At 49.9% G+C, this 25,097-nt stretch overlaps 1 protein-coding gene across 5 annotated transcripts in view; it reads right to left on the reverse strand.

Moving 5' to 3' along the window:
- The window catches only part of LOC125036818 (zinc finger protein castor homolog 1-like), a 149,839-nt gene that overhangs the window by 32,025 nt on the left and 92,717 nt on the right, over positions 1-25,097 (reverse strand). For 4 of the 5 annotated variants that reach the window (XM_047629683.1, XM_047629682.1, XM_047629681.1 and 1 more), the window contains exon 3: positions 17,771-17,918. In XM_047629683.1, the coding sequence (XP_047485639.1) occupies positions 17,771-17,918 (148 nt within the window). Of the gene's footprint in view, positions 1-17,770; positions 18,662-25,097 lie in introns of those variants that run through there. The other variant, XM_047629685.1, reaches the window with a different exon arrangement.

Genomic DNA, 25,097 nt, shown 5'->3' on the forward strand with positions numbered 1-25,097 from the left:
AACAGCTGAGTAAATGGACACTCCTCAGGCTCTTCTCACATGGACAGAGCAAAAAACTCTGGCTGGCGTTTGTGGTGGTGTTGTGGTAGCTGTGGTGTGGTATGTGGTGTGGAGGGGAGGGGTGTGGGTGGTGGTGTGGTAGCGGTAAGGTGGTAGTTGTGGTAACAAAGATATGGTTGATAATAGCTCTGCAATCATAGAGCTGTGTTTGCAGTGATAAGATCCGATCAGAATAATACCAAAAATAAAAGTAATAATAGTAATAATATTAATGATAATAATAATAATGATAATAATGAAAATAATGATGATGATAAAGCAAGGGCCAGATATCTTGCTTTCTTTTCTCTCTTCTTCCCCTTTTCTTTCTTTTTTTCTCTCCTCCTCTCCTTCCTCTCCCCCTTCCCGCTCCCTTGACCTATCCCTTAACACACCCACGCTCGCCTCTCTCTCTCTCCCCCCCTCCCTTCTCCCCCTCCACTCTCTTTCCCCCTCCCTCACTACCTCCTACTTCCTCTCTCCCCTCCCCATTTCCTCTCCCTTTACACCTTCTCTCGTTTTTTTTTCCACCTCCTCCCTCCTCCCTCCCTCTTCCCCCACTCTTCTCTCTCTCCCTTCCCCCTCTTACCCCTCTATCTCTCTTCCTCCCCCCTTTATCTCTCTCTCCCTTCCCCCTCCACCTCCTTCCTTCCTTCCTTCCTTCCTTCCTTCCCCCCTTATCCCCCCCCCCGAGTGCCACCTGAGATCAACACCTGCTGTGGACGGAAGCGGAGAAGGAGTGCCAGAAATGAAAATGATCTGAATAATTAATTACTTGGCATCGCATGTCCCTTTTCTCCGCGCGTTCGGGTCATGCGAAATCATGCATGGTGGATTTTCTTTCTTTTTTTTTTGTCTTCTTCATCTTCTTGTTCTTCTCTTCTCCTTGTTGTGTCTTCTTGTCTATCACATTCGTTTACCACTCTTCATCATCTTTTATCAAGATTTCTATACTTTTTACGCTTTAAACCTCTTTTTTAAATTATCTATACCATCTATATATTTATCTATCTGTCTATATCTATCTATCTATATCTGTCTATCTATATTTGTATCTATCTATATCTATCCATATTTATCTATCTATATCTGCATCTATCTATCTATCTATCTATCTATCTATCTATCATCTTTGCGTCGCTGTTCATCCGTTATTCTGTTTATCACTTTCTTCGTGTATTCTCCTCCTCCTCTTCTTCCTCCTCCCTCCCCTCCCCCCTCTCCCCTCCCCCCCCCTCCGTGCCAAGCCAGCCAGTGCCACCTGTTGTGCCCGGGGCCTGGCTGGGAGTGCCACCGTGCTCTCTCGTCTCAGGATCCGATGAGGGATAATCAGTCTCATTAATTAAGGTAGCACCTGGGGGAGGGGAGAGGGGGGGGGGGTGAGAGAGGGGAGGGGAAAGGGGGGAGTTGAAGAGAGGGGAAGGGGAGGAAAGAAGGGTGGAGAAAGGTGGAAGGGAAGGGAAAGGGAGGGAGAGGGGAGAAGGGTGGAAGGGAGGAGGAGGGGAGGTAAGACATGGAGGGGAGAGGAGGGGAGGGGAGTGGAGATGGTACCCCTCCTTTCCCCTTCCCTCCTCTACCCCCTCCTCCCCTCCCCCCTCCTTCCCTTCTGACACAGAACAACATCTGTCATATCCTCTAATTATTATCATTCACGGAGGATGTTGAAGCGGGTGTGTGTGTGTGTGTGTGTGTGTGTGTGTGTGTGTGTGTGTGTGTGTGTGTGTGTGTGTGTGTGTGTGTGTGTGTCGGGATTTTATAAACAAGAGAGAAGAGAGAAGAGAAAAAGAAAAGAAAAAAAGAGATAAACGAAAATAAGAGAGAAAAAAAAGAATAGATAAGGTAGAAGAAAGGGTGAAATAAAAGAAAGAGAGAGAGAGAGAGAGAGAGAGAGAGAGAGAGAGAGAGAGAGAGAGAGAGAGAGAGAGAGAGAGAGAGAGAGACTCAAGTCCTAGGAGTAGAAAGAAACAGGGACATAGGTTAACGAGAGATAAAACGGCCTTCATCTCAAACGTCTTTCCCTCTATGGCACCCCTCCTCCCCCTCCCCCTCCCCCCTCCTCCCTCCTTCCCCTCCTCCCTCCTCACCCTCCTCCCCTCCCTCCCTCCCCTTCTCATCTCATCTCCTTCCCTCCGTCCCCTCCCCACCCTCCTCCTCTCCTAATCCTTGTCTCTCTCCCCTCCCCCCCCTAACCTCCCTCAGCCATTCGGCCCCACCAAGAGGACTAATGAGATTTCAGGTCCTGTGTTTTGGTGGTTGTATGGCCTCAGGAGTCTGCCGCCGACGCCGCCGCCGCCGCCACCGCCGCCACCGCCGCCGCCGCCACTAGCATCTGGCCTTCCATTTGTGCAGCAGTTGTTAATGTGGTGTAGCCACGTCATCACGGAAGGGGGGGGAGGGGAGGAGGGGAAGGAGGGAGGGGAAGGAGGGAGGAAGGAGGAGTGGGGGGGACGTAGAGACGAAGGGGGAAGGAATGGAACTCGGGAGAAGAAGAAGGTGGAGGAGGAGGATACAAAGGGGACGGATAGGCAAGGAGAACAGGGTAAATGTGAGTGGAAGGTAGAAATGAAGGGTAAACAGGAGAAAATGGCGAAGGAGGAAAAAAAAAGGGGGAAGGCGAAGGAGGAAGACAATAAACAGAGGGAGAAGAGGAAGGTAAGCGGAGGAAGAAGACAACGAGAAGGAAGAACTGCGATCTGAGAAGTATATATCCTTTACCTGATAATAGAGAGAGAAAAGGGAGACGAGGGGAGAGAGGGAAGAGAAGGAAGAAGAGGAGAAGGAAAGGGAGGAGGAGGAGTAGGAGGAGAAAAAAGGTATATGGGGCGAAATGAAGAAGGCAAAACGAGGACACAAATACCCAGGGAACAGAGAAGAGCGAAATGAGGAAGAAAACAGGCACAGGAGGCAAAGAGAAACGTGAATTAAAAGGGAGAAAGGGGGAGGGAGGGAGGAGAGGAGGAGGCACAGGTGAAAAGGAGACCAGGGTCGCGATCCCGCACCTAGGTAGGCCGGTGCGCGAAGGGCCTCGTCCCCGTCTTCAGGAGAATTCCTCCGAGACGTGCGTGGATTGGCGGAAAATCGTGACAAAGCGGGCTAAAATGAGCGTGTAAGTGCGGGAGAATGGCGCCACTTCGCTCGTGCGGCCAATGGAGAGGCCGGGGGGCGTGACGTCACCGCCTCCGTCGGTCATTGGCGTTGGCGAGGGGAAAGTTGGCAGTCCGGGGATCTCTCGAGGGGAAAAGGGAGACAAAAGGCGCGAAGACGAGCCTTAAGGGCGACGTCGAAAGCCAAGACGCGGGCCACGAATGGCCACGCGTCGGGCGGCCCGACACGGCGCACAAAAGGGCCCTGAGCGGCGGGGCGGCGGGAGGGCGTCGCCGACTCCGCCGCCCTTTGTTCGCCGGCCATTGTTCGCTTTCCTATTTCCAGAAAAAGAAGGTGTCAGGGGAGGGAGAGGGGAGGGCGGGAGGAGGGAGGGAGGGAGGGGAGGACCGTCAGCCAGCCATAAGTCATCGCGGGATTGTGCGCCGTGTAAATGACTGATAAACATGGCAATTACACGAAAGAGAGAGAGAGAGAGAGGGAAAGAGAAGGCGAGGAGCCCCCGCCCTTCCTTCCTCTCGCCGCATCTCAGGTGGTTGGTATCGCCGTCTCGCGTGAAATATTGCCGCAATTTGGCACGCGGCGGAGAGCCTCGTCGTTCTCGTCTTCCGCGGTTTGTTAAAGCCTCTGCGACGCCCTTGTTCGCGCCCATCCTCTGTGACAGCCACACACGCACGCCCTCGCCGTAAACGCGTCCAATTAAAAACAAAAGCACGCTTGTCGATACGCCTTTGTTCCTCGGAGGAAAGGTACGCGGCGGTCTCCGAGCGCGTCTCCGCCGTCGCTCGCTCGCCGGCGCAGAGGCCCTTCTTCGGAGGAACTTGAGGCCGGAAGAAGGACGCCTCTACGAAGACACGCGGATGAGACGCCAATAAAAAGGCGAGGTGAGGGAGACGAAGACACAACGAGGGAGAAGGCGACCCGCGATCGAGGGAGATAGCGAGCGTCGGGGTCGGGCGGCCGCTTATATTTTTAGGCCCAGGCCGGCCGCCACTCGTCGTCGCCGGCAGCCAAGACTTGAGCTCTCCATTTTCTTCAAGATTAATGATTCGCAGCCAGCGGGACTCAGCCACCGCCGGCCATCACGTCCCGGCGGGAGGCGGCGAAGCCCTCTTCTGCCGAGGCTGTAGATTTAGATAATTAAAGGGAGGATGGAAGGGGGAAGAGGAGGAAAAGGGAGAGAAAATACGGATCTCGTTCGCGGAGGAGAATCTCGGTCGGACGTCGCTGGCGGCCGGCGTCGGCGAAGGAAAGAAGGGTCGGCGCCGGGAAAGGAATTTGAATAGGAAGAAATGGGAACTTCATTTCTACTGGTCAATGCTCAGGGCAGGTGAATTCCGCATTTGTTTACGATAGACACATCACTTGTCACAAGAAGAGAAAAGAAAAAGGAAACGTCTGCAACACTTAATCTTAAGCGATATAATTTAGATATAAAAACACCATAACTAGATTAAATAAATTTACCATAGCAACAAATATTACTAAAAACCAGCATTAATAACTGTCTTTTATAATTTAATATTCCTCCGCTTTTTCTCTATATTTTCCAAAAAAAAGGTTGTCATAAAAAGAACAAAGGAGAGAGATGATAACAATATGATAAAAGATGGGAAGGACTGGATGTTATCAAATAATGGTGGTAGTTAGACAGATAGAAAGATAGATAGACAGACAGACTGAGAGAGAGAGAGAGAGAGAGAGAGAGAGAGAGAGAGAGAGAGAGAGAGAAAGAGAGAGAGAGAGAGGCGGAAGCACCTGATCCTTGGCACGGCCGGGCATAGGCCTATGCAAGCCCGACCCGCCCAAAGACAGAAGGGCTGAAGGAGGAGTGGCAGTGGGCGTGGCCGAGAGAAGGGGGCGGAGTCTGGGGCGGCACCACATGGGGTGAAGTTAAAAAAAGAAGAATAAAAAGAGGAAGAAAATATTTGCTCCGTCACTCCGCCCTCCTGCCCGGCCACCGGCGCCTTCATCATCCCGTGTCTTCACGCCGCCTCCTCATCTTCCTCCTCCTCCTCATCGTCATCCTCCTCCTCCTCCTATTCCATTTCATCTTCCTCCTCCTCCTCATCGTCATCATCCTCCTCCTCCTATTCCATTTCATCTTCCTCCTCCTCCTCATCGTCATCCTCCTCCCTATCCTATTCCATTTCATCTTCCACTCTCCTCATCGTCATTCCTCCTCCTCCTCTCCTCTATTCCATTTTCATTTCCTCCTCCTCCTCATCGTCATTCCACCTCCTCACTCTTTTCATTTCATTTCCTCCTCCTCCTCATCGTCATCCTCCTCCTCCTCCTATTCCATTTCATCTTCCTCCTCCTCCTCATCGTCATCCTCCTCCTCCTCCTCCTCCTATTCCATTTCATCTTCCTCCTCCTCCTCATCGTCATCCTCCTCCTCCTCCTATTCCATTTCATCTTCCTCCTCCTCCTCATCGTCATCCTCCTCCTCCTCCTATTCCATTTCATCTTCCTCCTCCTCCTCATCGTCATCCTCCTCCTCCTCCTATTCCATTTCATCTTCCTCCTCCTCATCATCGTCATCCTCCTCCTCCTCCTCCTCCTCCTATTCCATTTCATCTTCCTCCTCCTCATCATCATCGTCGTCTTCATCGTCATTATATTCCATCTCCTCTTCCTCCTCCTCATAATCGTCATCTTATTCCATCTCATCTTCTTCCTCCTCATTATCATCATCCTCCTATTTAAATTCTTCTTCCTACTCCTCCTCCGCCTCATAATCATATTCCTCTTCTTTCTCCTCCTCATCATCATCACCGCCACCTTATGCCATCTCCTCTTCCTCCTTATCCTCCTCATTTTAATTTTATCCCCCCTTCCTTATTTCTTTCTCCCAATATTCATCTTCCTCCATTTCATCATCTCCATTTTCTTCTTCTTCTTCCTCTTCCTCCTCATTTCATTAATCTCATTTCTTGTTATATTCCCCCTTCTCCTTCTCTTCTCCTATTTCTCCTCCTCATTTTATTCCTCCTCCTCCTCTTCCTTCAGTTCATCTTATTGCCTCTCCTAATTTTCTTTTTCATCATTTTCTTCTATCTATCTACCCATTCACCCATCTATCTACCTATCCATCCACTCATCTATCTACCCATCTATTCGTCAACCTATCTACCCATCCATCCATCAATTAATATCTCTATATCTATCCAGCTCCCCATCTACTCATCCATCTATCTGTCCATTTCTAAAGCATTTGTGAGTGAATATTCATACCTACGTGGACTGCGTGCGTGAGAGAGATGATTTGAATACACGTGTGTATGGGGAGGGAGGGAGGGAGGGAGGGGGAGGGGTGTGGGAGGGACGTTTGTATTGTATTTGCACGTGTTAAATATGAATGGTTGGGGAGAGGGGGTAGGGGGTCAGGAGCTAGGGGACATAGATGGTTGGGGGTAGAGGTGGGGGAGGGGTGGTTTGGGGGAGAGGAAGAGGTAAAGGGGGGGAGGGAGAGATAGAAACGAAGGGGATGTAAGAATGGGAAGTAGAGAGAGTGGGGGGAGCAAGGAGGGGGAAGGAGGAGGGGAGAGGAGGGGAAGGGGTGCGGCCACGTGGCTCAGGTTGGTTAGGGATGGGGGTGGGGTTAGGTGGGGGGAAGGGGGGAGGGGAGGAGGAGGAGGAGGAGGAAGGGGGAGGGTGCGGAAGGTAATCTTAAAGTAACTGTCATCTCCAATGTGGTAAGGGGGGGGGGTGGAGGGAGGGAGGGAGGGAGGGAGGGGCGAAGAAGGGGAAGGGGTGGCAAGAATAGGAGGGAAGAGCAAGATGATGATGTTGACGAAGTTTGAAAAGCGTGAAAAAGGGACGTAAAGATGTAACAATAAAAGGAGGCGGAGAGAGAGAGAAAGAGTAGGTGAGAGAGGGAGAGGTATATAGAGAGGAAGAGAAAGAGAGGGAGAAAAAGAGGGAAAGAGAGCGGGACTGAGAGAGATAGAAGGAAGGAGAGAACAAGCAAATAAAAGAAAAATAATGAAAAATGATGAGAGAGAGAGAGAGTGGGCGTGGTTATCCTGGGCACCTCGAGGGCGTGGCGATGTGAGTTCTCCTGAGAGCTCTTTCACCCCTCCCCCCTCCTCCCCTCCCCCTCCCCCACCCGCAATGATTCAGCGGAAATAAGAAAACAAAGAGAGGTGGCTTGTCGGGTTGATATAGTTTGGCGTGGCGTGGTATGGTGGGGTATGGTGGGGTATGGTGGGGTATGGTGGGGTATGGCGTGGCGTGCGGGTCCTCCCCCTCCCCCCTCCCTGCCTCCCTCCCCGCGCGGGTACCGACCTGTCTAATGAGCGGAGTGGAGCGCCATTAACCACGGCGTGTGAGCGAGCGGGGGACGTGGGTCGAGTCCTTAGGCCTGGCAAAACCACGCCTTCAGCCACGCCCACGCCGCACGCCCACACCTCACGCCCACGGCCTCTCCTTATCCCCGAAGCGCGAGGGCGTCCGCTGCCAACGCTGACCTTACCCAAACAATCTTGCGCTAACGACCCTCGGGCCGAGCGTCACCCGAACGACCCGAAGTGAAGAGCTTTTGATGAGGTGGCACCTGGCCCCCTTCCCCCTCCCCCTCCTGCTATCCACGCCCACGACACCCGGCGCCCATTTCGCCCACGCCTCGCGCCCGCCCTCTACGGCCTCTGCGCGTCTGTTTCGCCGTCGCCGCGTCCTCCTCGAGCGAAGGAGAGGGCATGGAGAGGAAACGAGTAAAGGGAAGGGAGAGAGAAGAATGATACATGGGTAGGAAGGGCAGGGGGTGGGGGGTGGGGGGTGGGTGGGCGCAGGAAGACACGGGCGCACAAAGCGCCACACGCCGCCCACACAATCCCACGGCAACAAAGGGGGAGAAGAGAGAGGCATCAAATCGTGCATTATAGCGAACAATACATCCTCCTCCCCCCCTCCCTCCCCTTCTCTTCCCCTCCCCGGTACCTGCCCCCCCCTTATCCCACCTTCCCATAGACTTCTTCCCAAATACCTTCCCTTCACCGCCACCCTCCCCTCCCTTACCCCTCCCCTCCCTCACCCCTCCCCTCCCTTTCCTCCCCTACTCTCTTCCCCTCCTTTATCCCTTCTTACTTACCCTTCCCACCCCTTATTCTCCTTCTTCCTTATCCCTCCCACCGCTTCCCTCCCCCCGTTTACCCCCAACTAATAGATCCCCTCCCCCTCTCTCCCCCCCTCCCCCCCGCGCCCGCTTCGCTCTATGGGCGGCCGAGACTACGAACACCTTTATTCGTACGGATTAATTAATAGATAAGAAAAGCTCGGAGAGAGAGAGAGAGGGAGGGAGGGAGGGAGGGAGAGAGGGAGGGAGGGAGGGAGGGATGGATGGATGGAGGGAGGGAGGGAGGGAGGGAGGGAGGGAGTGAGGGAGGGAGGGAGAGAGGGAGGGAGGAAGGGAAGGAGGGAGGGAGGGGGGTGACAGGGTGGGGGTGGTGTTGGGGAGTGGAGTGTGGGGGACGAAATGGGGGATGGGGATAGAAAGAGGAGAAAAAAGGAGGAAGACGGAGAGGGAAAAGAAGAAGGAGGAGGAGGAGGAGGAGGAAAGGGAGAAAGACGGAGAAGGAGGAGGAGGAAAATGAGGAAGAGGCGGGGCAGGAGGAAAAGAGACCTCCAAGTGGGCTGTGACTGAGCAAGCAGGACTTCGCGGAGAACAAAGAGAGAGGAGATCCTGGAGGTTCTAACACCCCCCCCCCCCTGCCTCCCCTCCTCCTTCATACCTCCTTCGAAAAACCTCCATCTCTCGAGGCGGCCTCATGAGGTTCTGATGCCACGTCACCCTGCTTCGACCTCTCTCGCTCTCTCTCTCTCTCTCTCTCTCTCTCTCTCTCTCTCGCTCTCTCTCTCTCTCTCTCTCTCTCTCTCTCTCTCTGTCTCTCGCTCTCTCTCTCTCTCTCTCTCTCTCTCTCGCTCGCTCTCTCTCTCTCTCTTTCTTTCTCTATCTCTCATCTGCTGTCTCTTCTTGTATATATCTATACATATTTATCTTGCTTACTCTCTCTTTCATTATTTCTCTTCAACAACCGCCTCCCTTTCCCTCTTCCTCTCTCTCTTTTTCTACTCCTTATCCTTGTTCTTCTCTCCTTCTCCTCACTGTTTCTGTTCCTCTCCCTCGCTCACTCCCACTATCTCCCCCTTCCGCTCTTCCTTTCCCTTAACCTGTTCCTCTTCCTCTCCTTCTCCCTCTTCCTCTTCCTCTCCTTCTCCTTCTCCCTCTTCCTCTTCCTCCCCCTTTATCTCCCTGTCTCCCTCTCCCTCTCCTCCCCCCTCCCCCTCCCCTCCCCCATCTATGCCCAGAAGGGTTGCGACGGGGGGGGGGGGAGGGGGAGGATGAGACGGACGATACCCCCCCTCCCCCCTCCCCCCCTTAAACTGCCATTGACTGGAATGACGTTTTCCAAGAAGTCTTCCTTTCCATCTATTCACCTTCCTTGTCCGCCGCGGAGACTTTGTGTCGGAATTAATTTTCTTTTGATTTCCTTTTATTTAGATTTTTTTTTTTTTTTTGTTTCTATTCTTATTTTGAGAAGATATTTCTGTTTTTTTTTTTTACGGGGGGGAGGGGGGAGGGCGGTGTGGGGTTATGTACTTGTAACTATTTGTTCTTTTATTTATTTATTTGTTTATTTGTATTTTTTTAAGCTTTCTGTTCGTCGGTCTTTTTCTGTCGCTTTGAATGAATAAATTGGATGGAATAATAACTAAAAACAAAGGAATAGGTAGATAGATGGATGAATCAGGATACAGAGAGAATAAAGAATTGAAAAAAAAAAAATCCTTCCAAATGACTCATCAGCGAGATTTTTTTTATTTTACTTTTCATTATCGAAAGTAAAAAGAAAGAAAGAAAAGAAAAGAAAAGAAAAAAAAAAAAGGAAAAAGAAATTAATCGCATTTTCGGTCCACTTCCTTTATCATTATTTTTTTTGTCTTACATTTTTTTTCGTCAATGCACTTTTGTGTCAGTGAAAGAGAACTAAAAAAAAAAAAAAAATAGAAATAAAAAGAAAGAAAGAGATACGCGCTGAAAAGAAAAGAAGAAGAAGAAGACGAAGAGAGAGAGAAAAAAAGAATAAAGCACGAGAATAGAAAGGGAGGGAAGGGGGAAGGGGGAAGGGGAAGGGGTAGAGGGGGGGGGGGGGGGGGGGGGGTAGCGTGACACCTCGGTCCGTTGAGGTGAGAGTATCATGCAATTCCGCACGCCCTAACGACTGTCACGTGGCACGAGGGGGTGGGGGGGGGGAGGGGGAAGGGAAGGAAGGGGTAAGGAAAGGGAGGGGAGGGTGGGGGGGTGCACAGGCTATGAGGGACGTCAATGGCTGAGATTCTAATAAAAAAATAATAAAAAAACAACAAAAAATAGGATTACACTAATTCCTCATTGTCTATCTAAAAAATATATATATATTAAAAAAAAAAAAAAAACGTTTTCCATCTATTCAAAAACCCTCCCATTTACTTTAAACAAACACCCCCGTTTTCTATTTCAAAAATACCCAACTTTCGGTAAAAAAAAACAAAAAAACCTTCCTTTTCTTTTCTTTTCTTTAATAAATCGCCGCGTTCCACTTAAGACAAAAAGGCTGCAAGAAAAGACAAACATTTACCTGCCGATGGCGGCGGGCGGGCCGGCTGACCGCTCGCTGTGTGTCTTCATCTTCAGCCGCGGTTTTTTCCCTTCATTTTTCTGATCGTCACAGTTGTCTTCTCGCCCTCCGTCTCCTCCTCCTCCTTCTCCTTCTCCTCCTCCTCCTCCTCCTCCTCCTCCTCCTCCTCCTCCTCTTCCTCCTCTCCTCCTCCTCCTCTCCTCCTTCTCCTCCTCCTCCTCCTCTTCCTTCTTATTATTATTATCATTATTGTTATTATTGTAGTTATTATTATTACCATTATTATTATTATTATGATCATCATATTTTTTTTCTTCTGCTTCATCTTCTTCTTCTTCTCTTTCTTCTTATTCCTACTCCTCATTTTGATCCTCCCCACCCCCCCAATCCTTCATCCTAGTCTTCCTCATCGTCTTCTTCCTGTTCTTACCTCCCTCTTTTATCTCCCTACCTGTTCCTTCTTTTCTTCCTCCTTCTCCTTCTCTTCCCATTCTTTCTCCTTTTTCCTTCTCCCCTTCGCTATTCCTTCTTCTCCTCTTCTTTATAATTTTTCCTTCGCCCTCCTTGTCGACTTTATCATTTCTCTCTTTCCTTCTCCTCCTCCTCTCCTTCATTCCTTCTTCGTCTCCTTCTCCTCCTTCTCTTCCTCGTCTTTATAATTTCTATCTCACCCCTTTCCTTTTCCTCCTCCTCTTCTTCCTTCTCCCCCATGCCTCCTTCCTGTTCCTCCTCCTCCTTCTCCTTTTCCTCCTCCTTCTCTTCCTCCTTCTCCTTTTCCACCTTCTCCTCTTCCTAGTTCTCCTGCTCCTCCTCCTCCTCCTCCTCCACCTCCTCCTCCTCCTCCTCCTCCTCCTCTTCCTCCTCGTTCTCCTTCTCCTTTTCCTCCTTCTCCTCCTCGGAGTTACAAATTCTCGAACTACCTGTGAAAGATTTTCCTCTCAACCAATGAGCGCTCGTGTTTCTCCGCCGAGCCGTTGAGGGACGTTCTCCTCAGCCAATCAGCGCTCGAGTTTCTAGCATGTCGACTTTGGGACGGACGCCTGAGGTTGTCTTAAAGGGGGGGGAGGGGGGATAGGGGGGTCAATGACAGGAAAAAAGGAAGACATATGAAAGAACGAAAGAGAGGATGTAGATGCAGACGAAGGAAGAGAATGGGGGGGAGGGGAGATACGTAAAGAGAAGGCAGCGAGGGGGAGAAGAGGGGAAAAAGGTGCGAAGAGAGGAAGAAGCGCGGAGAAGAGTTAAAAGTATGAACGAGAAGCAGGCGAAAGGGACAGAAAGGAGAAGAAAAAAAGAGAGAGAGGAAGAAAGCTAGAGAGAGAGAGAGAGAGAGAGAGAGAGAGAGAGAGAGAGAGAGAGAGAGAGAGAGAGAGAGAGAGAGAGAGAGAGAGAGAAGAAAGCTCAGAAAAATAAAAAAAATGCGAGGTATGAGAAACCTACATATGACCCCCTCCCCCCCAAAAAAAAACAAAAAAACCCACCGAAGGAAGGGATAAAAGAGGGAGAGGAAGACAGTGGAGCGAAAGCGAAAGAGAGAAGAAGGAGGGATGAGAGGCAGGCGAGGGCAAAGGGGCCAGGGCCGGGCGGTGTTTGGGCCAAGATCACCGGATCCCATCGCCTCCCGCCCCGCGCAGCCCAAATATTTGATCGGCGATGATTCTGCGCATCCTGAGTCAAAAATGCGCAACAACGCCGCCATTGTCTTGCCGTGGCGGGGGGGGTGTGGGGGTGGGGGGCAGGCGGGAGGGGGTGGAGAAGGCGGGAGAGGGGGCGAGGTGGAGGTGGAGGGTGAAGGGAGAGAGGGGGATGGGAGAGAGAGAGAGAGAGAGAGAGAGAGAGAGAGAGAGAGAAGGAGGAGAGAGAAGGGGGAGCGAGGAGAAGGGAAAAGAGGGGGGCGAGGAGGATAGGGGGGCCAAGGAGAAAAGAGGGAGGGAGGGGAGGGAATTGGAGAAGAGGGGGAGGGACCAACAGCAGCGGCAACAGCGACACCCCCCCCCCTCTCCTCCCCCCCACCACCCCTCGGCCTGGACTCCGATCTCATATTCCTCGGACGATCCTCTGGCTCCCACGGCCGGACACCAGGCTCCTCCTCCAGGCGTGGTCATCCCTTCGCCCGTGTCCCAAAGGCCTGGCGGGGGGGCCTCACCCGTTCCAGCTGGACCATTGGTCAAGCTAAACACCCCTCCCCTCTGCCCCCTCCCCCTCGAGCCTCCTCCTCCTCCTCCTCTTCCCCCTACTTCCCCCCTCCTCCTCCTCCTCCTCTTCCTCCCAAGCCCCTCCCTCTCTTCACAAACCCCTTCCCTCCCTCCAGATCCACCCTCTCCCCCTTCCCCCCTTCCCCCTCCCCTCCCTCCCTCCCTCCCCCTGCCCCTCTCTCCACCCGTACCACTCGTCCAATGACTTATGAACATTATCTTGACTTAGCAACAAAGAGGGTTGTTGATACTACGAATTTTAGCTCTCGGAGATCTCTGCCAATGCTAATTTGGCCGCCGAGGGATTGGCCATTCCACTTACCAGAAAAATTACCCAGGGCTACATTATGCAAGCTTCACTGGAGCGGACCCGGGGCTTTCTTCGGCTTCTGCCTTCCTTCTTACCCTTTTCCTTCGTCTTTATTCTTCGCTTTGGCTGATTTCCTTTTCGGTAAGATGCGAAGGGTGTGGAAGAAGAAAAATTGAAATGCGTTGGGAGGGAGGGAGGGAGGGAGGTATGGAGAGAGAGGGAGAGGGAGAGGGAGAGAGAGGGAGAGAGAGAGAGAGAGAGAGAGAGAGAGAGAGAGAGAGAGAGAGAGAGAGAGAGAGAGAGAGAGAGAGAGAAAGAGAGAGAGAGAGAGAGAACCAACCATTTTTTTTTTTTTTTTTTTTTTTTTTTTTTTTTTTATAGAACCCTAATGAAGCGAACCAATCCAAGTCGTGCATTATCCGTCCCCAGTCAGGCGGATCAAGTACCAGAAAGACTTCGAAACAGCCAAGGACGGAACTACCTTCATCCAAGCAGTTCGTCCTTTTGGCTAATCTGCCTTTCAGAAGCTCGTAGAGGGAGGGGGAAAGGGGGGAGAGGGGGGAGGGGGGGAGGGGAGAGGAGGTGAGGGGAGGTGGGGGAGAGGGGAGGTGGGGGAGAGGGGAGGTGGGGGAGAGGGGGGGAGAGGAGGTGAGGGGAGGTGGGGGAGCGGGGGAAGGGAAGAAGGGGAGAGGAAGGGAGGAAGGGGAGGGGGAGAAGGGGGAGGGGAAGGGCCTTTCATTTTTTTTTTTTTTTTTTGAAGTCCCGTGATTCTCATATACGTCGCTCTAATCCATCTCGAAAACGCAAGACGTAAAATTGGCAGTTTCGAGACGACCAGCCAAGCCGAAAAAACCTTAGGACGTGTTGCAACCGATAATATTTTCTGATGGTTTTGATAGTTGCGAAGAGCTATTGCAACGACGCTTCACTTGTAATAGAGTTTGTTTTTTTAATGTAGCATGTCATTGCAATGTTTATGAACATGAGTTTCCCTTATTGTCTATATAAAACGTTGCATGATATTGCAAGAGTTATCAATACGAGTTGTCCTTATTATCTACATAAAACTTTGCATATCATTGCAATACTAATCTACTTTAATCTCCTTTTTTTTATCCGCATTCAGCATTGGATATAATTGCAATATCTATTACATTTTTCAATAACATTTAGCGTTTCATATCATTACAATCCTTATCAACATCAATTTACCTTCCTTTTTACTTAGAATCTCATATGATTTTTAATACTTATCAGCACCAATTATATTTTCTTTATTTTCTCTACAGCTTCCGATATCTCGAAGCTCATTGAGTCTCCTCCTCATGCAAGCAGTCTATCTTCGAATTAGTTTTTATTATCTCTAATTAAATTTATTACGCTGAGATGTACAAGGCTTCTTAAGTACGTGCACGCCAAAGGCCTGGTGAGGTGATGATGATGTGTGTGTGTGTGTGTGTGTGTGTGTGTGTGTGTGTGTGTGTGTGTGTGTGTGTGTGTGTGTGTGTGTGTGTGTGAGAGAGAGAGAGAGAGAAAGAGGGAAAGAGAAAGACAGAGAAAGACAGAGAAAGAGAAAGACAGAGAAAGAGAAAGACAGAGAAAGAGAAAGACAGAGAAAGAGAAAGACAGAGAGCGAGAACGAGACAGACAGACAGACACACAGACACACAGACAGACAGACAGACAGAGAGCCTTTCCCAAGAGCTCCGGTTTATCCTTTTTCGGATAATTTTAGATCCCCGGCAAGTCCTCATTCATACCGACTGACGGCGCTGTTTAAATTCAAAATGGCTTTTTTAGTGTAGGGGTTATGTACTGGTTGGGCGAGAGGGGGGGGGGGGGGGCGTGAAGGAGGGAAGGAGGGGAGGAAGAGAAAGAGATAACGAAAATTCTTTCATCTTCAATACGGCGGGTGTATAAATGCATACGTACATACATACATACATAGGTAAGTAAGTGATTACATACGTACACCAAATACATATATGCACAGATGAATATATACGGGCATGCACACAGACACACACACACACACACACACACACACAACACACACACACACACACACACACACACACAAACACACAAACACACACACACACACACACATATATATATATATATATATATATATATATATATAAACACAAACACACACTCGCACACACATTTATATATATTCATACACCCATTTATACAAGTGCAAACCCCGGAAAGCTGAGGCCGCCGCCCACACCCACGATAAACAACACCCGGCAGGATAATGATAAGCATTTTGGAGAATAAAAATCCGCGGCCAAATGAGCTCTCAGATAATTAAAGAACTTCCCCGTGTAATGGCGGGTCGCGGCGAGGACCTATCCCGGAGAAGAAGAAGAAGGAGAGAGAGAGAGAAAGAGAGAGAGAGAAAAAAAAAGAAAGAGAGAAAAGCTATAAAATATTAATGCCCTAATAAACATGTCCATTTTGGTTGGTGTCGGCTATTCAATAGATTTCATACCTTCCGCGCCCCGTCATCGTGGCTGGAGCGGGGGGAGGGGGGGGAGGGGGGAGGGGGGATGGGGATGGGGGGGAGGAGGGGAGATGGATGAAGGAAGGGGAAAAGGAGGAGGAGGAGTGGGAGAGAGAGAGGAAGGACAAGAGGAAGAGGAGGAGGAGGAGGAGGAGGAAGAAAGGGTAAATATGAGAGACCAAGGAGCAGGACAAGCAAAGAAAGAAAATAAGAGAGGATAAGAAGAAATAGCAAGAAACATGGGAGAGGACAACGCAAAACAACAACAACAATAATAATGATAATCTAAAAAAAAAAAAAAAAAGAACAAGAACTTGCAATTCCAAGCAGAGAGATCTCCAACTTACCCGCCAAAGATCGAAATAAATTAAGCCCGAGACCCAGCTGACGGAGAAAGACCCGGATGAAGGCGAGAGAGTCCCCCCACCCCCCAGCCGATGTCCCCACGTAGGCAGGTCCAGCGACGAGGCGAGGCGCTGATAAGGGACACATCGAAAGGGGGGATAGAAGGACGCGGAAGGATAGAGCTCCGACACTGATGGATGGAGGAGGGAAGCGGGAAGAGGCGAGCGGAGGAAAAGGGAGATAGAGAGACAGCGCGCGGCGGCGGGATCGAAATCGTCAGTTCGCACATTCAAATCCGCGCAAAATGGCGGTCCGAGGCCACCAGCCGTCGCGGCGGAGACGTCCGAGAAGGAAAAGGAAGAAAACAAGAAATAAATAGAGGCCAGAGAGAGGGAAAGATAAGCAACAAGCATAAGACGCGATGGGCATGTGCCGTGGGTACCAACAGCGGCGTCCCACCTCCCAAATGCTATAAATCGAGAAGGAGCTTCTCCGTTTTCTACGATATCAGCTGGCGGCGAGTCTCCCAGAATACCAATATCCGAGGATGGTAACCCGATATTCAGCTTGCGTTTATTTATAAACTTACACGGACGATGTTAGATAATTAAAAGCATGTAAAGCTTTTATATATTGCATGAAAGTTTATGGAAATTAGCGATTAGCATACGTTCGTCATGACAGTTGGAACCTGACATGTTTTGAATATTAAGAGTGCGGGATCTGATAGGACCAGGTCGCCATTATAACACGAGTTCCCGCCTTCACAAGAAAAACAACAAATATAAACTCTTAATGATCTTTCCCTTGCTCCCTCCCCCCACCTGCCCCTGCCCCTCCCTCCGTCCCTTCTCTTCCTTGTCTTTCTTTCTTTCCTCTCTTTCTCCTTTTCATCCCGAAACGTTTCAGAAATAAGCTACAGGTCCGGCAGAACAATGGCTGGGAGTCGGTTTTATCTGTGAGGTTAATGAATGCCAAGGTACAAACGAGGCGTTCGAATTTGGAAAAAGTTGGCCGGCGGACGGATTATAATAAAAGCCGCGAAGGTGATGTGTAAACCACGGTAAGGCCGCGCTTCCTATGCAGCGAGCGTCGGCCGACTGTCGTAAAAATGCAGATCGTAAGTGTTATAAAAAAGGGGAAGAGTCGAAGCAGAGCATATGGCATTCCGACTTGAAAAGAATGCAAGAGAATAACCTATCTTTTAATCACTCTTCAGGGGTGTGGAAGGTATAGAAGTCTAAATTAATAGGAGTGCTCTCAGGGATATAATCTCGGCGAGAGACCACGGCGCCGGGATGTACCTCCCGGGCCATCTCGCGAAGGTCTGAGAGCCCGCCGGGAAATAAAACCAGCCGTATTACGGTTTATGACACAGTGCATGAGGGGTTTATGAGGCCCTGCATGAGGGCTCCGGACGGGGGGAGTGGGTGTAGCAACTCCTCAAATATGCATAAACAATTTCCCAATACATACATAATTCGGCCGCACTAAAACACAAAAATGTTCTAACCCCGCGCCCTCTCCGCCGTTCCCCCGGGCGGCCCTCCCCGACGTTTCCCAGGAATGCCGAGCCAAAGCGCGGGAAAACCGGAGTCATCTTCTATCGCTTTTGTAATCCGAGAAAATCAAACTCATCACGACTTACCTGTAGATGTGGGCGTGGTGGGCGTGGTGGGCAAGGACTTGTGGGTGTCCATCGTGGGGGGGAGGGGGACGCCATGCCCTGGGACGCCCTTCCCGTCCTGAAGAGCGGCCAGGGTGAGCAGCGTGGAGAAGTTGCCTCCGCCGAGCATCTGCCGGAAAGAAAACATTTTAGTATCAGAATAAGAGACGCTTTACTCAGACTATCAATAAACCATAAAATCAACCCCAAGAAAAGACGACGATAACAGCCCACAACACACGATAAACTCAATAATAGTGGCAATAACAATTAATAATCGCGAGACGAACAAAACAAAACAAAACACCAGCACAGACGACAATAGCAAGCCGCAGGAATGCAAAAATAATAAAACGGAACCGAACCCAAGCTGGCCAACAATAACCCCGAATAATAATAATAAAAGCAAGACTGATACAAGCCACTACAAGGTTAAAGAGCAGAGAATAAAGAGAGGAGAAAGAGCCAGAGATGAGAGCCAGCAAGAGGCCTGATCATCACAACAACGCCATCACCAACACACTAAGTAGAAGTAACACTGAACAACGCACTAAAACGGTAGGATAATTACTGCCCGCGTTGGCAGTAAACAGGAAAGGATTGCCGCATTAACATAAAAAAAGGAAAATAAACAATCGAAGGTAAATAAGAATGATGATAATGCTAGTGAGGATCATCGTACTGTTACTAATAAACTGTAGCACAGGTTTTATCAGCAATCGTGTGTTAATATTAAGATGAATTATTCGCAAAGTAAATACCTCCTTTTTTATATATACGATGTACTCAACAGCCCAATAAAGAAGAGAGAAAACGATCTCTTTATTTTCCCTCTCCGACGCTTCTCTCTCTCTCTCTCTCTCTCTCTCTCTCTCTCTCTCTCTCTCTCTCTCTCTCCCTCCCTCTTCCTCTTTTTCTATTTTCTTTTTTCTCTTAACGTGTACAAAACAAACAAAACCATCAGCATCAGCTACATGAAGCGTCCAACAAACAACTCTTTCCGATAAGATCGCGAGAAGGGAGTTGCAGAAAATTTGAATATTGCAGCGGGACTCCGGCCGGGACCGCGGAGGCGTCGGCGGCCGCGGCGTCGTCCTCCTCGGGGAGACCCAGATCCGCTGCCCCTCAGTCCTCCTCCTCCCCTCGAGGCTCACTGCCCGGCCGTCTCGAGTCCGCGATGAAACCCGATAATATTCGCTTGTGATTGTATACAAATTGCGAGATGATTTGCATATCGACAGCCAGCCGAGAATAAAATGAGGACGTGACGGGGGTGCCCAAGGGACGTACCCAGGTCCTCGCGGAGGGCGCAGTTGGGGTCGCCTCTTGGGATGCTGCGGCAGGACGCCCGCGACGCTCTCGGGGCTTCCTTGCTTCTCTCTTTATCGAAGGACGCGTGATGCTGCATGAGAAGGATGCCACGGGATGCATTTAGTGAACCCGAGCGCGGACGTCCTTATACGGGGAAGAACATATAGGGTTAGTGAAAGAGAGAGAGAGAGAGAGAGAGAGAGAGAGAGAGAGAGAGAGAGAGAGAGAGAGAGAGAGAGAGAGAGAGAGAGAGAGAGAGAGAGAGAGAAGAAAGATAAACAAAGTAAGAAAAAGGGACGAAGAAAACGAAAAACAGAACAAAGAGAAACAGAGAAAGAAAATAAAACAGAGAACGAAAAGAAAGAGACAGGGAGAGATTAAGATAGAAGGAGAGAAAGAGAGAGAGAGAGAAAATAACACAAACACAAAGATACCAAAGAAGCTCCCTTGTCCTCATTTCGCTCGTAATTAAAACAGCTTCATAGTCATCTTGCCAATTTTGATGATCGAAAACTTGTTTGCATAGACGCTGATAAGACGTGGCTCACTGCTCGCTCCTCCTCCTCCTCCTCCTCCCTCCTCCTCCTCCTCCTCCTCCTCCTCCTCCGCCTCCTTTTCTTCTTTTTCTTCTCTTTTTTATTATTCTCTTCCTTCTTTTTTCTTCTTATTTCTTTTCTATTTCTTCTCATTTTTTTTCTTCTTCTTTTTCATCTTCTTCCTTTTCTCCTTCTTCTCCTTCTTCCTCCTTTTTCTTGTTCTCTTTCTTCTCCTCTTTTTCCTCCTCCTTCTAATACTTCCATCGTTTTTCACTCTTCTCTCTGCTTATCCTATTCATCCTTCATATTCTTTTCTTTTTTCACTAATTCCATCTGCACATCATCATCATCATCTTCCCTCTCCTCCTCCTCGTCATAACCACCATCCTTATCTTCCTCCGCCTCATCATACTTCTTCTCCTCCTCGTCATCATCATCATGCTCTACCTCCTCCTCATCTTCCCTCTCCTCCTTCTTCCCATCATCACCATCATCATCTTCCTCCTCCTGTTCTTCTTCCTCCTCCTCCTCCTCCTCCTCTTTCTCCTCCTCCTCCTCTTCCTCCTCCTCTTCATCTTCCGCTCCCCCCTCACTCTCTGAGCCCCCCCCCCATCTCCTTCCCCACTGCACCCATACCCCCCACCCCCCTCCCCTCTCCTCTCCGTCACAGCATCCACCAAGATTAACAGCGCAAAGGCATCTCAGACATTTCGGAGCGTGGGAAAATCCAGCGAAGATTTCCCACGATTCTATTTAAATCCTTGCCGGCTTTTCTTTATTTTTTTTCAGTTTTACCTTTCTCGTTTTCTTTTTTTTATTCTTGTTTCTTTGATTTTCTTTCTCTCCGTTCTATGGAGAGAAGAGACGAGAATAAGGGGGCAATTTTAATAAATAGCGATGAAGATTAGGAAGAGAGAGAGAGAGAGAGAGGGAGGGAGGGAGGGAGGGAGGGAGGGAGGGAGGGAGGGAGAGAGAGAGAGAGAGAGGGAGGGAGGGGGAGAGAGAGAGAGAGAGAGAGAGAGAGAGAGAGAGAGAGAGAGAGAGAGAGAGAGAGAGAGAGAGAGAGAGAGAGAGAGAGAGAGACAGAGAGAGAGAGAGATACGGAAAGAAAGGGGAAAAAAAACATAATAAGAAAAGAGAAAGAACCAAAAAAGTAATAAAAAAGCAATCTTCTCCCCCATTAACAGACGAGCCCCATTCACCATTTATTCGCAAAATTAACCCCACCCCCAACCTCCCCACCCCCCCCCCACCCACCTTTCCTCCTTTAACCATCCCTCACAAGAGCAAGCCTTTACGACTCCCAAGCGGCGTGACACGGCCGTTATAACACGCAGAACACATGTAAAGAACAGCCATAAACCTCACGCCGGAAGCCAAGAATATAACGAAATCCCGGCCAGGTGGATCTACGCTGCTGAGCATGCGCGTCGCGGCGCCGATTTCACGCGAGGGCCTGAGGAGCGGCGCTCGTGTCTCCGGGCGGCGGCGGTGCGGTCTGCTTTTGTTGTTGATGTTGGTTTGTGTTTGTTTTTGGTGCTGGTGGTGTGGGTTGTGGTTTTGTTGTTGGTTGTTGTAGTTTCTTTTTCTATTAATATTGTTGTTGTTGTTATTATTACTGTTGTTGTTATCATTATCATTATTATTATCAATATTATTATTATTGTTATTATTATTATTATTATTATTATTACTATTATTATTATTATTGTTATTATCATTGGCATTGTTATCATTATTATTATCATTATCATAACCATAATTGTTATTACTATTATTATCAACATCATCCTTATTGTCATTATTTTCTGATCTTACTGCGTTTATAAGCAACCACTTCCAGATCCCAAAACAGAGTCCGCTGTAATTTTTGCGTTCATCCACATCTGTATTCACAATTTTTTATTCCTTTTTTTTTTAGCTTCTCTGATTTCGAGGATTGTCAGTCTGATATACGACCCCCTTTCCCCTCGACTCCCCCCCCCCCCCTCGCTTCCCCCTTTTAATTCTAGACATTTTCTCGAGGGGAATTCCCTGCTTGTCTCCCCCCCCTTTCCCCACTCCCTTACCCCACCGTCGCTATCCTCCCCCTCTCTCCTCCCCCCCTTCCCCTACCCTCTCCTCCTTCCCCTCTCCCCTCTTCTTCTCCCCCTCTCCCCTCTTCTTCTCCTCCTCCTTCCCTTCCCCTCTTTATTTCCTTCCTCCTTGAGGTCTTCGAAGGGGAAATCTGGCAAGATGAGGAGCTTCCTTGTCACAATAAATCGACTTGGTATAAGCGACTTCAAGGGGCGGAAAATGGGGGGGGGAGGGGAGGGAGGGGGAGGGAGGGAGGGGAAAGGAGAGAGATGGAGGGGATGGAGAGAAAGGGAGGGCGGAAGGGGGGGGGGGTGCAGGAAGAGAGGGATAAAGGAGGGGAGGGAGGCGAATACGTGAAGGGAGAAGGATGGAGGGATAGAGGAAAGGGAGGGTGGAAGGAGGTATAGACAGGGAGGGGGCAGGGAGGGGAGGGAAGGGGAGGGGAGGGGAGGGGAGGGGAGGGAAGGGGGAGACATGCAGGTACCGAAACGAGGAATGAAATACTGCTTGTATTTCTTGTCATTTCTCTCTCTTCCTTTTCGTTTCCCGGTTTATCTTATTTACTTCTTTTTTTTCTCTCATTCGCCTATCTATTCATCTTTGTATTTCTATTCTTTTCTTTTACCTCCATTTTCTTTTCCATTTTCTGATGTTTGTCGTGGTCATTAGCATTATTATCATCCTCACTGTCCTCATATTCATTATCATCACTTTTATTATCGCTCTCCTCCTTCTCTCCTCTCCTTCCCCTTCTCATCCACTTTACTCTACTTCCTTTCTCTCTCTTTTTCTCCTCCTCCTCCTCCACCACCTTCTTCTCCTCCTTCTTCTCCTCCCTCTCTCTTCCCCTCTTCCTCCTACTCCTCATCCACCTTCTTCTCCTCCTCCTCCTCCTTCCTCTCTCTTCTCCTCCTCCTCCTCCCTCTTTCCCCCTCCTCCTCCTCCTCCTTCTCCTCGTCCACTTGCCACTCCCCTCCCCCGCTCTCCTCTCCATCGACATATCTACCACACATGCAGAACATCCGCGAAAGGTCCTCCCTCCCTCCCTCCCTCCCCCTCTCTCCCACCCTTCCTCACACCCTCTCTGCCTCACCCTTTCACCCGCTCCCCCCCCCCCCCCCCCGCGTTATTTTCGGTATCTTTGCTCCCGTCCGGTATTAGGGCGGAGGAGAAGAGAAGATGAAGAAGGGAGGGAGAGAGGGAGAGGAGGAGATGAAAAAAGGAAGGGAGGGAGGGAGGGAGGGAGGAAGGGAGGGAGGGAGGAAGGGAAGGGAGGAGTGAGGAGAGGAGAGACAGAAGGCGAAGCAAGGACGAGGGAATAAAGGGAGACGGAGGGAAAGAGGGAGAAATTGAGAAAGGGAAAGAGGGAGAGAGTAAAGAAGGGAGGAAGGGAGGGAGGGAAGAACAAGAGCAACTCACAAAATATTTAGATCTCAGGAAGGAGGTAAAAAGGAAGAGGAAAAAGAGGATGAGGAGGAAGCGTCAGAGGAAGAGAAGCAAAGGAATGGAAGAAGAGGCAAGTGGGGATGAAGGGGAAGTGGAAGGGAGGTGGAAGAACAAAGAGGCGTCAGTGTTGTTATTGTGGCTACGTTGACAGGCATCTTGATGACCAAATGCCTCACACCTTCAGAACACACACGCACTCAAACACACACACACAAACACACACAGATGAATATATATAAACATAAACACACACACACACACACACATACAAATATATATATATATATATATATATATATATATATATATATATATATATATCGTAGCAATAATAAGTAACTTTCTATTTATCTACGAATGCCATTGTCTATCTTTCCAGGAAAACAGATGTACCGAAACCTTCAAAGACATCATCACCACCATCGACAACAAGAGAAGAAAATAGAATTATCATCATTCAGAAAAAAATAATGTTCAAAAGCGCTTGATACAGACTATCCCCCTTCCCTCCCCCCATTCCCCCTCCTTCCCTCCCCCACCCTATACCCCCCTCCCCCCTCCCCCCTTTATCCTGACTCCCGGACGGTCGGGCATTAATCCTACTTACCCCGCCCATCCCGCCCGCCCGCCCATCCCGCCCGCCCGCCCGCCCGCTTCCTCTGCGCCGCCTACGCTTTTCCCAACCCACAAACACACCACTTCCTCTCGCTCTCTCTCAGGGCCGCCCACCGACCGCCCGATTCGCCTGCCTTTCCTCTCCCACGCCTACAGGGAGGGGGAGGGGGATGGGGAGGAGGGAGAGGAGGGGAGGGAAGGAAGCAAGGGGAGGTCGGTACTGGAGAGGGAGAAACACATATACAATTGTACTGATACAATGTGTACACAGACACATACACACACACACACACACACACACAAACAAGTACACACACATACACAAAAACACACACACACAGAACAAACAAACAAACAAACAACCACACACACAAACAACCCTCCCTCCCCCCTATACACACATACACATATCCTCTCCCCCTTCCCCTTAACCCCCTCCTCCCCCCTCCCCCCCAATTAACCCGCCAGACGACAGCGAGATTACACACCTCCTTGGCCGCCTCGCCGTACCCCCCCCTCCCCCCCCCTTCCCCTCCCCCTCCCTCCCCCTCGCCCGCCCCCTTGCTCCTCCCGCGAGCAGCCCTTGCAACAACTATCCCTCTCAATCTGCAATTGAGTTGTCAATGGCCAATTACCCCCGGGATTAAGAGAATCATCCGCTCCTCTTGGGGGGAATTTCTCGCCGACGAAGGGAGACGATCAGAAGGGAGGAGATGAAGAGAAGGGAGAGAAAAGAGAAGGGAGGAGATGAAGAGAAGGGAGAGAAAAGAGAAGGGAGGAGATGAAGAGAAGGGAGAGAAAAGAGAAGAGAGAATGTGAAGAGAAGGGACAGAAAAGAGAAGAGAGAAAATGAAGAGAAAGGAGAGAAAAAAGAAGAGAGGAGATGAAGAGAAAGGAGAGAAATGAGAAGGAGGAAATGAAGAGAAAGGACAGCAAAGAGAAGAAAGAAGATGAAAAGAGAGGAGAAGAAAAGAGAAGAGAGAATACGAAGAGAAAGGGCAGAAAAGAGAAGAGAGGAGATGAAGAGAAAGGAGAGAAAAGAGAAGGGAGGAGATGAAGAGTAAGGAGAGAAAAGAAGAGGGAGGGACAAGAGGGACGTGATCCGAGCGCGTGGATGCTGCGATCGGCAGGAGAGAGACGCCCTTCACCCCCCCCCCCCCCATTTCCCGGCGCTTCGGGATCGGGCGTGTGTCTCCGGCAGGCACAGGCGGAGGGGAAAGACAGTTTTTTTTTAGTCTCTCTAAGTGCCGGCCATTAAGCAGACGCGTGGATGCCTGTTTGAGAGAGGGGGAGGGAGGGAGGGACGAGGGAGGGAGGGAGGGAGA

Source organism: Penaeus chinensis, chromosome 22, assembly GCF_019202785.1.
Source record: "Penaeus chinensis breed Huanghai No. 1 chromosome 22, ASM1920278v2, whole genome shotgun sequence".
Lineage (NCBI taxonomy): Eukaryota > Metazoa > Arthropoda > Malacostraca > Decapoda > Penaeidae > Penaeus > Penaeus chinensis.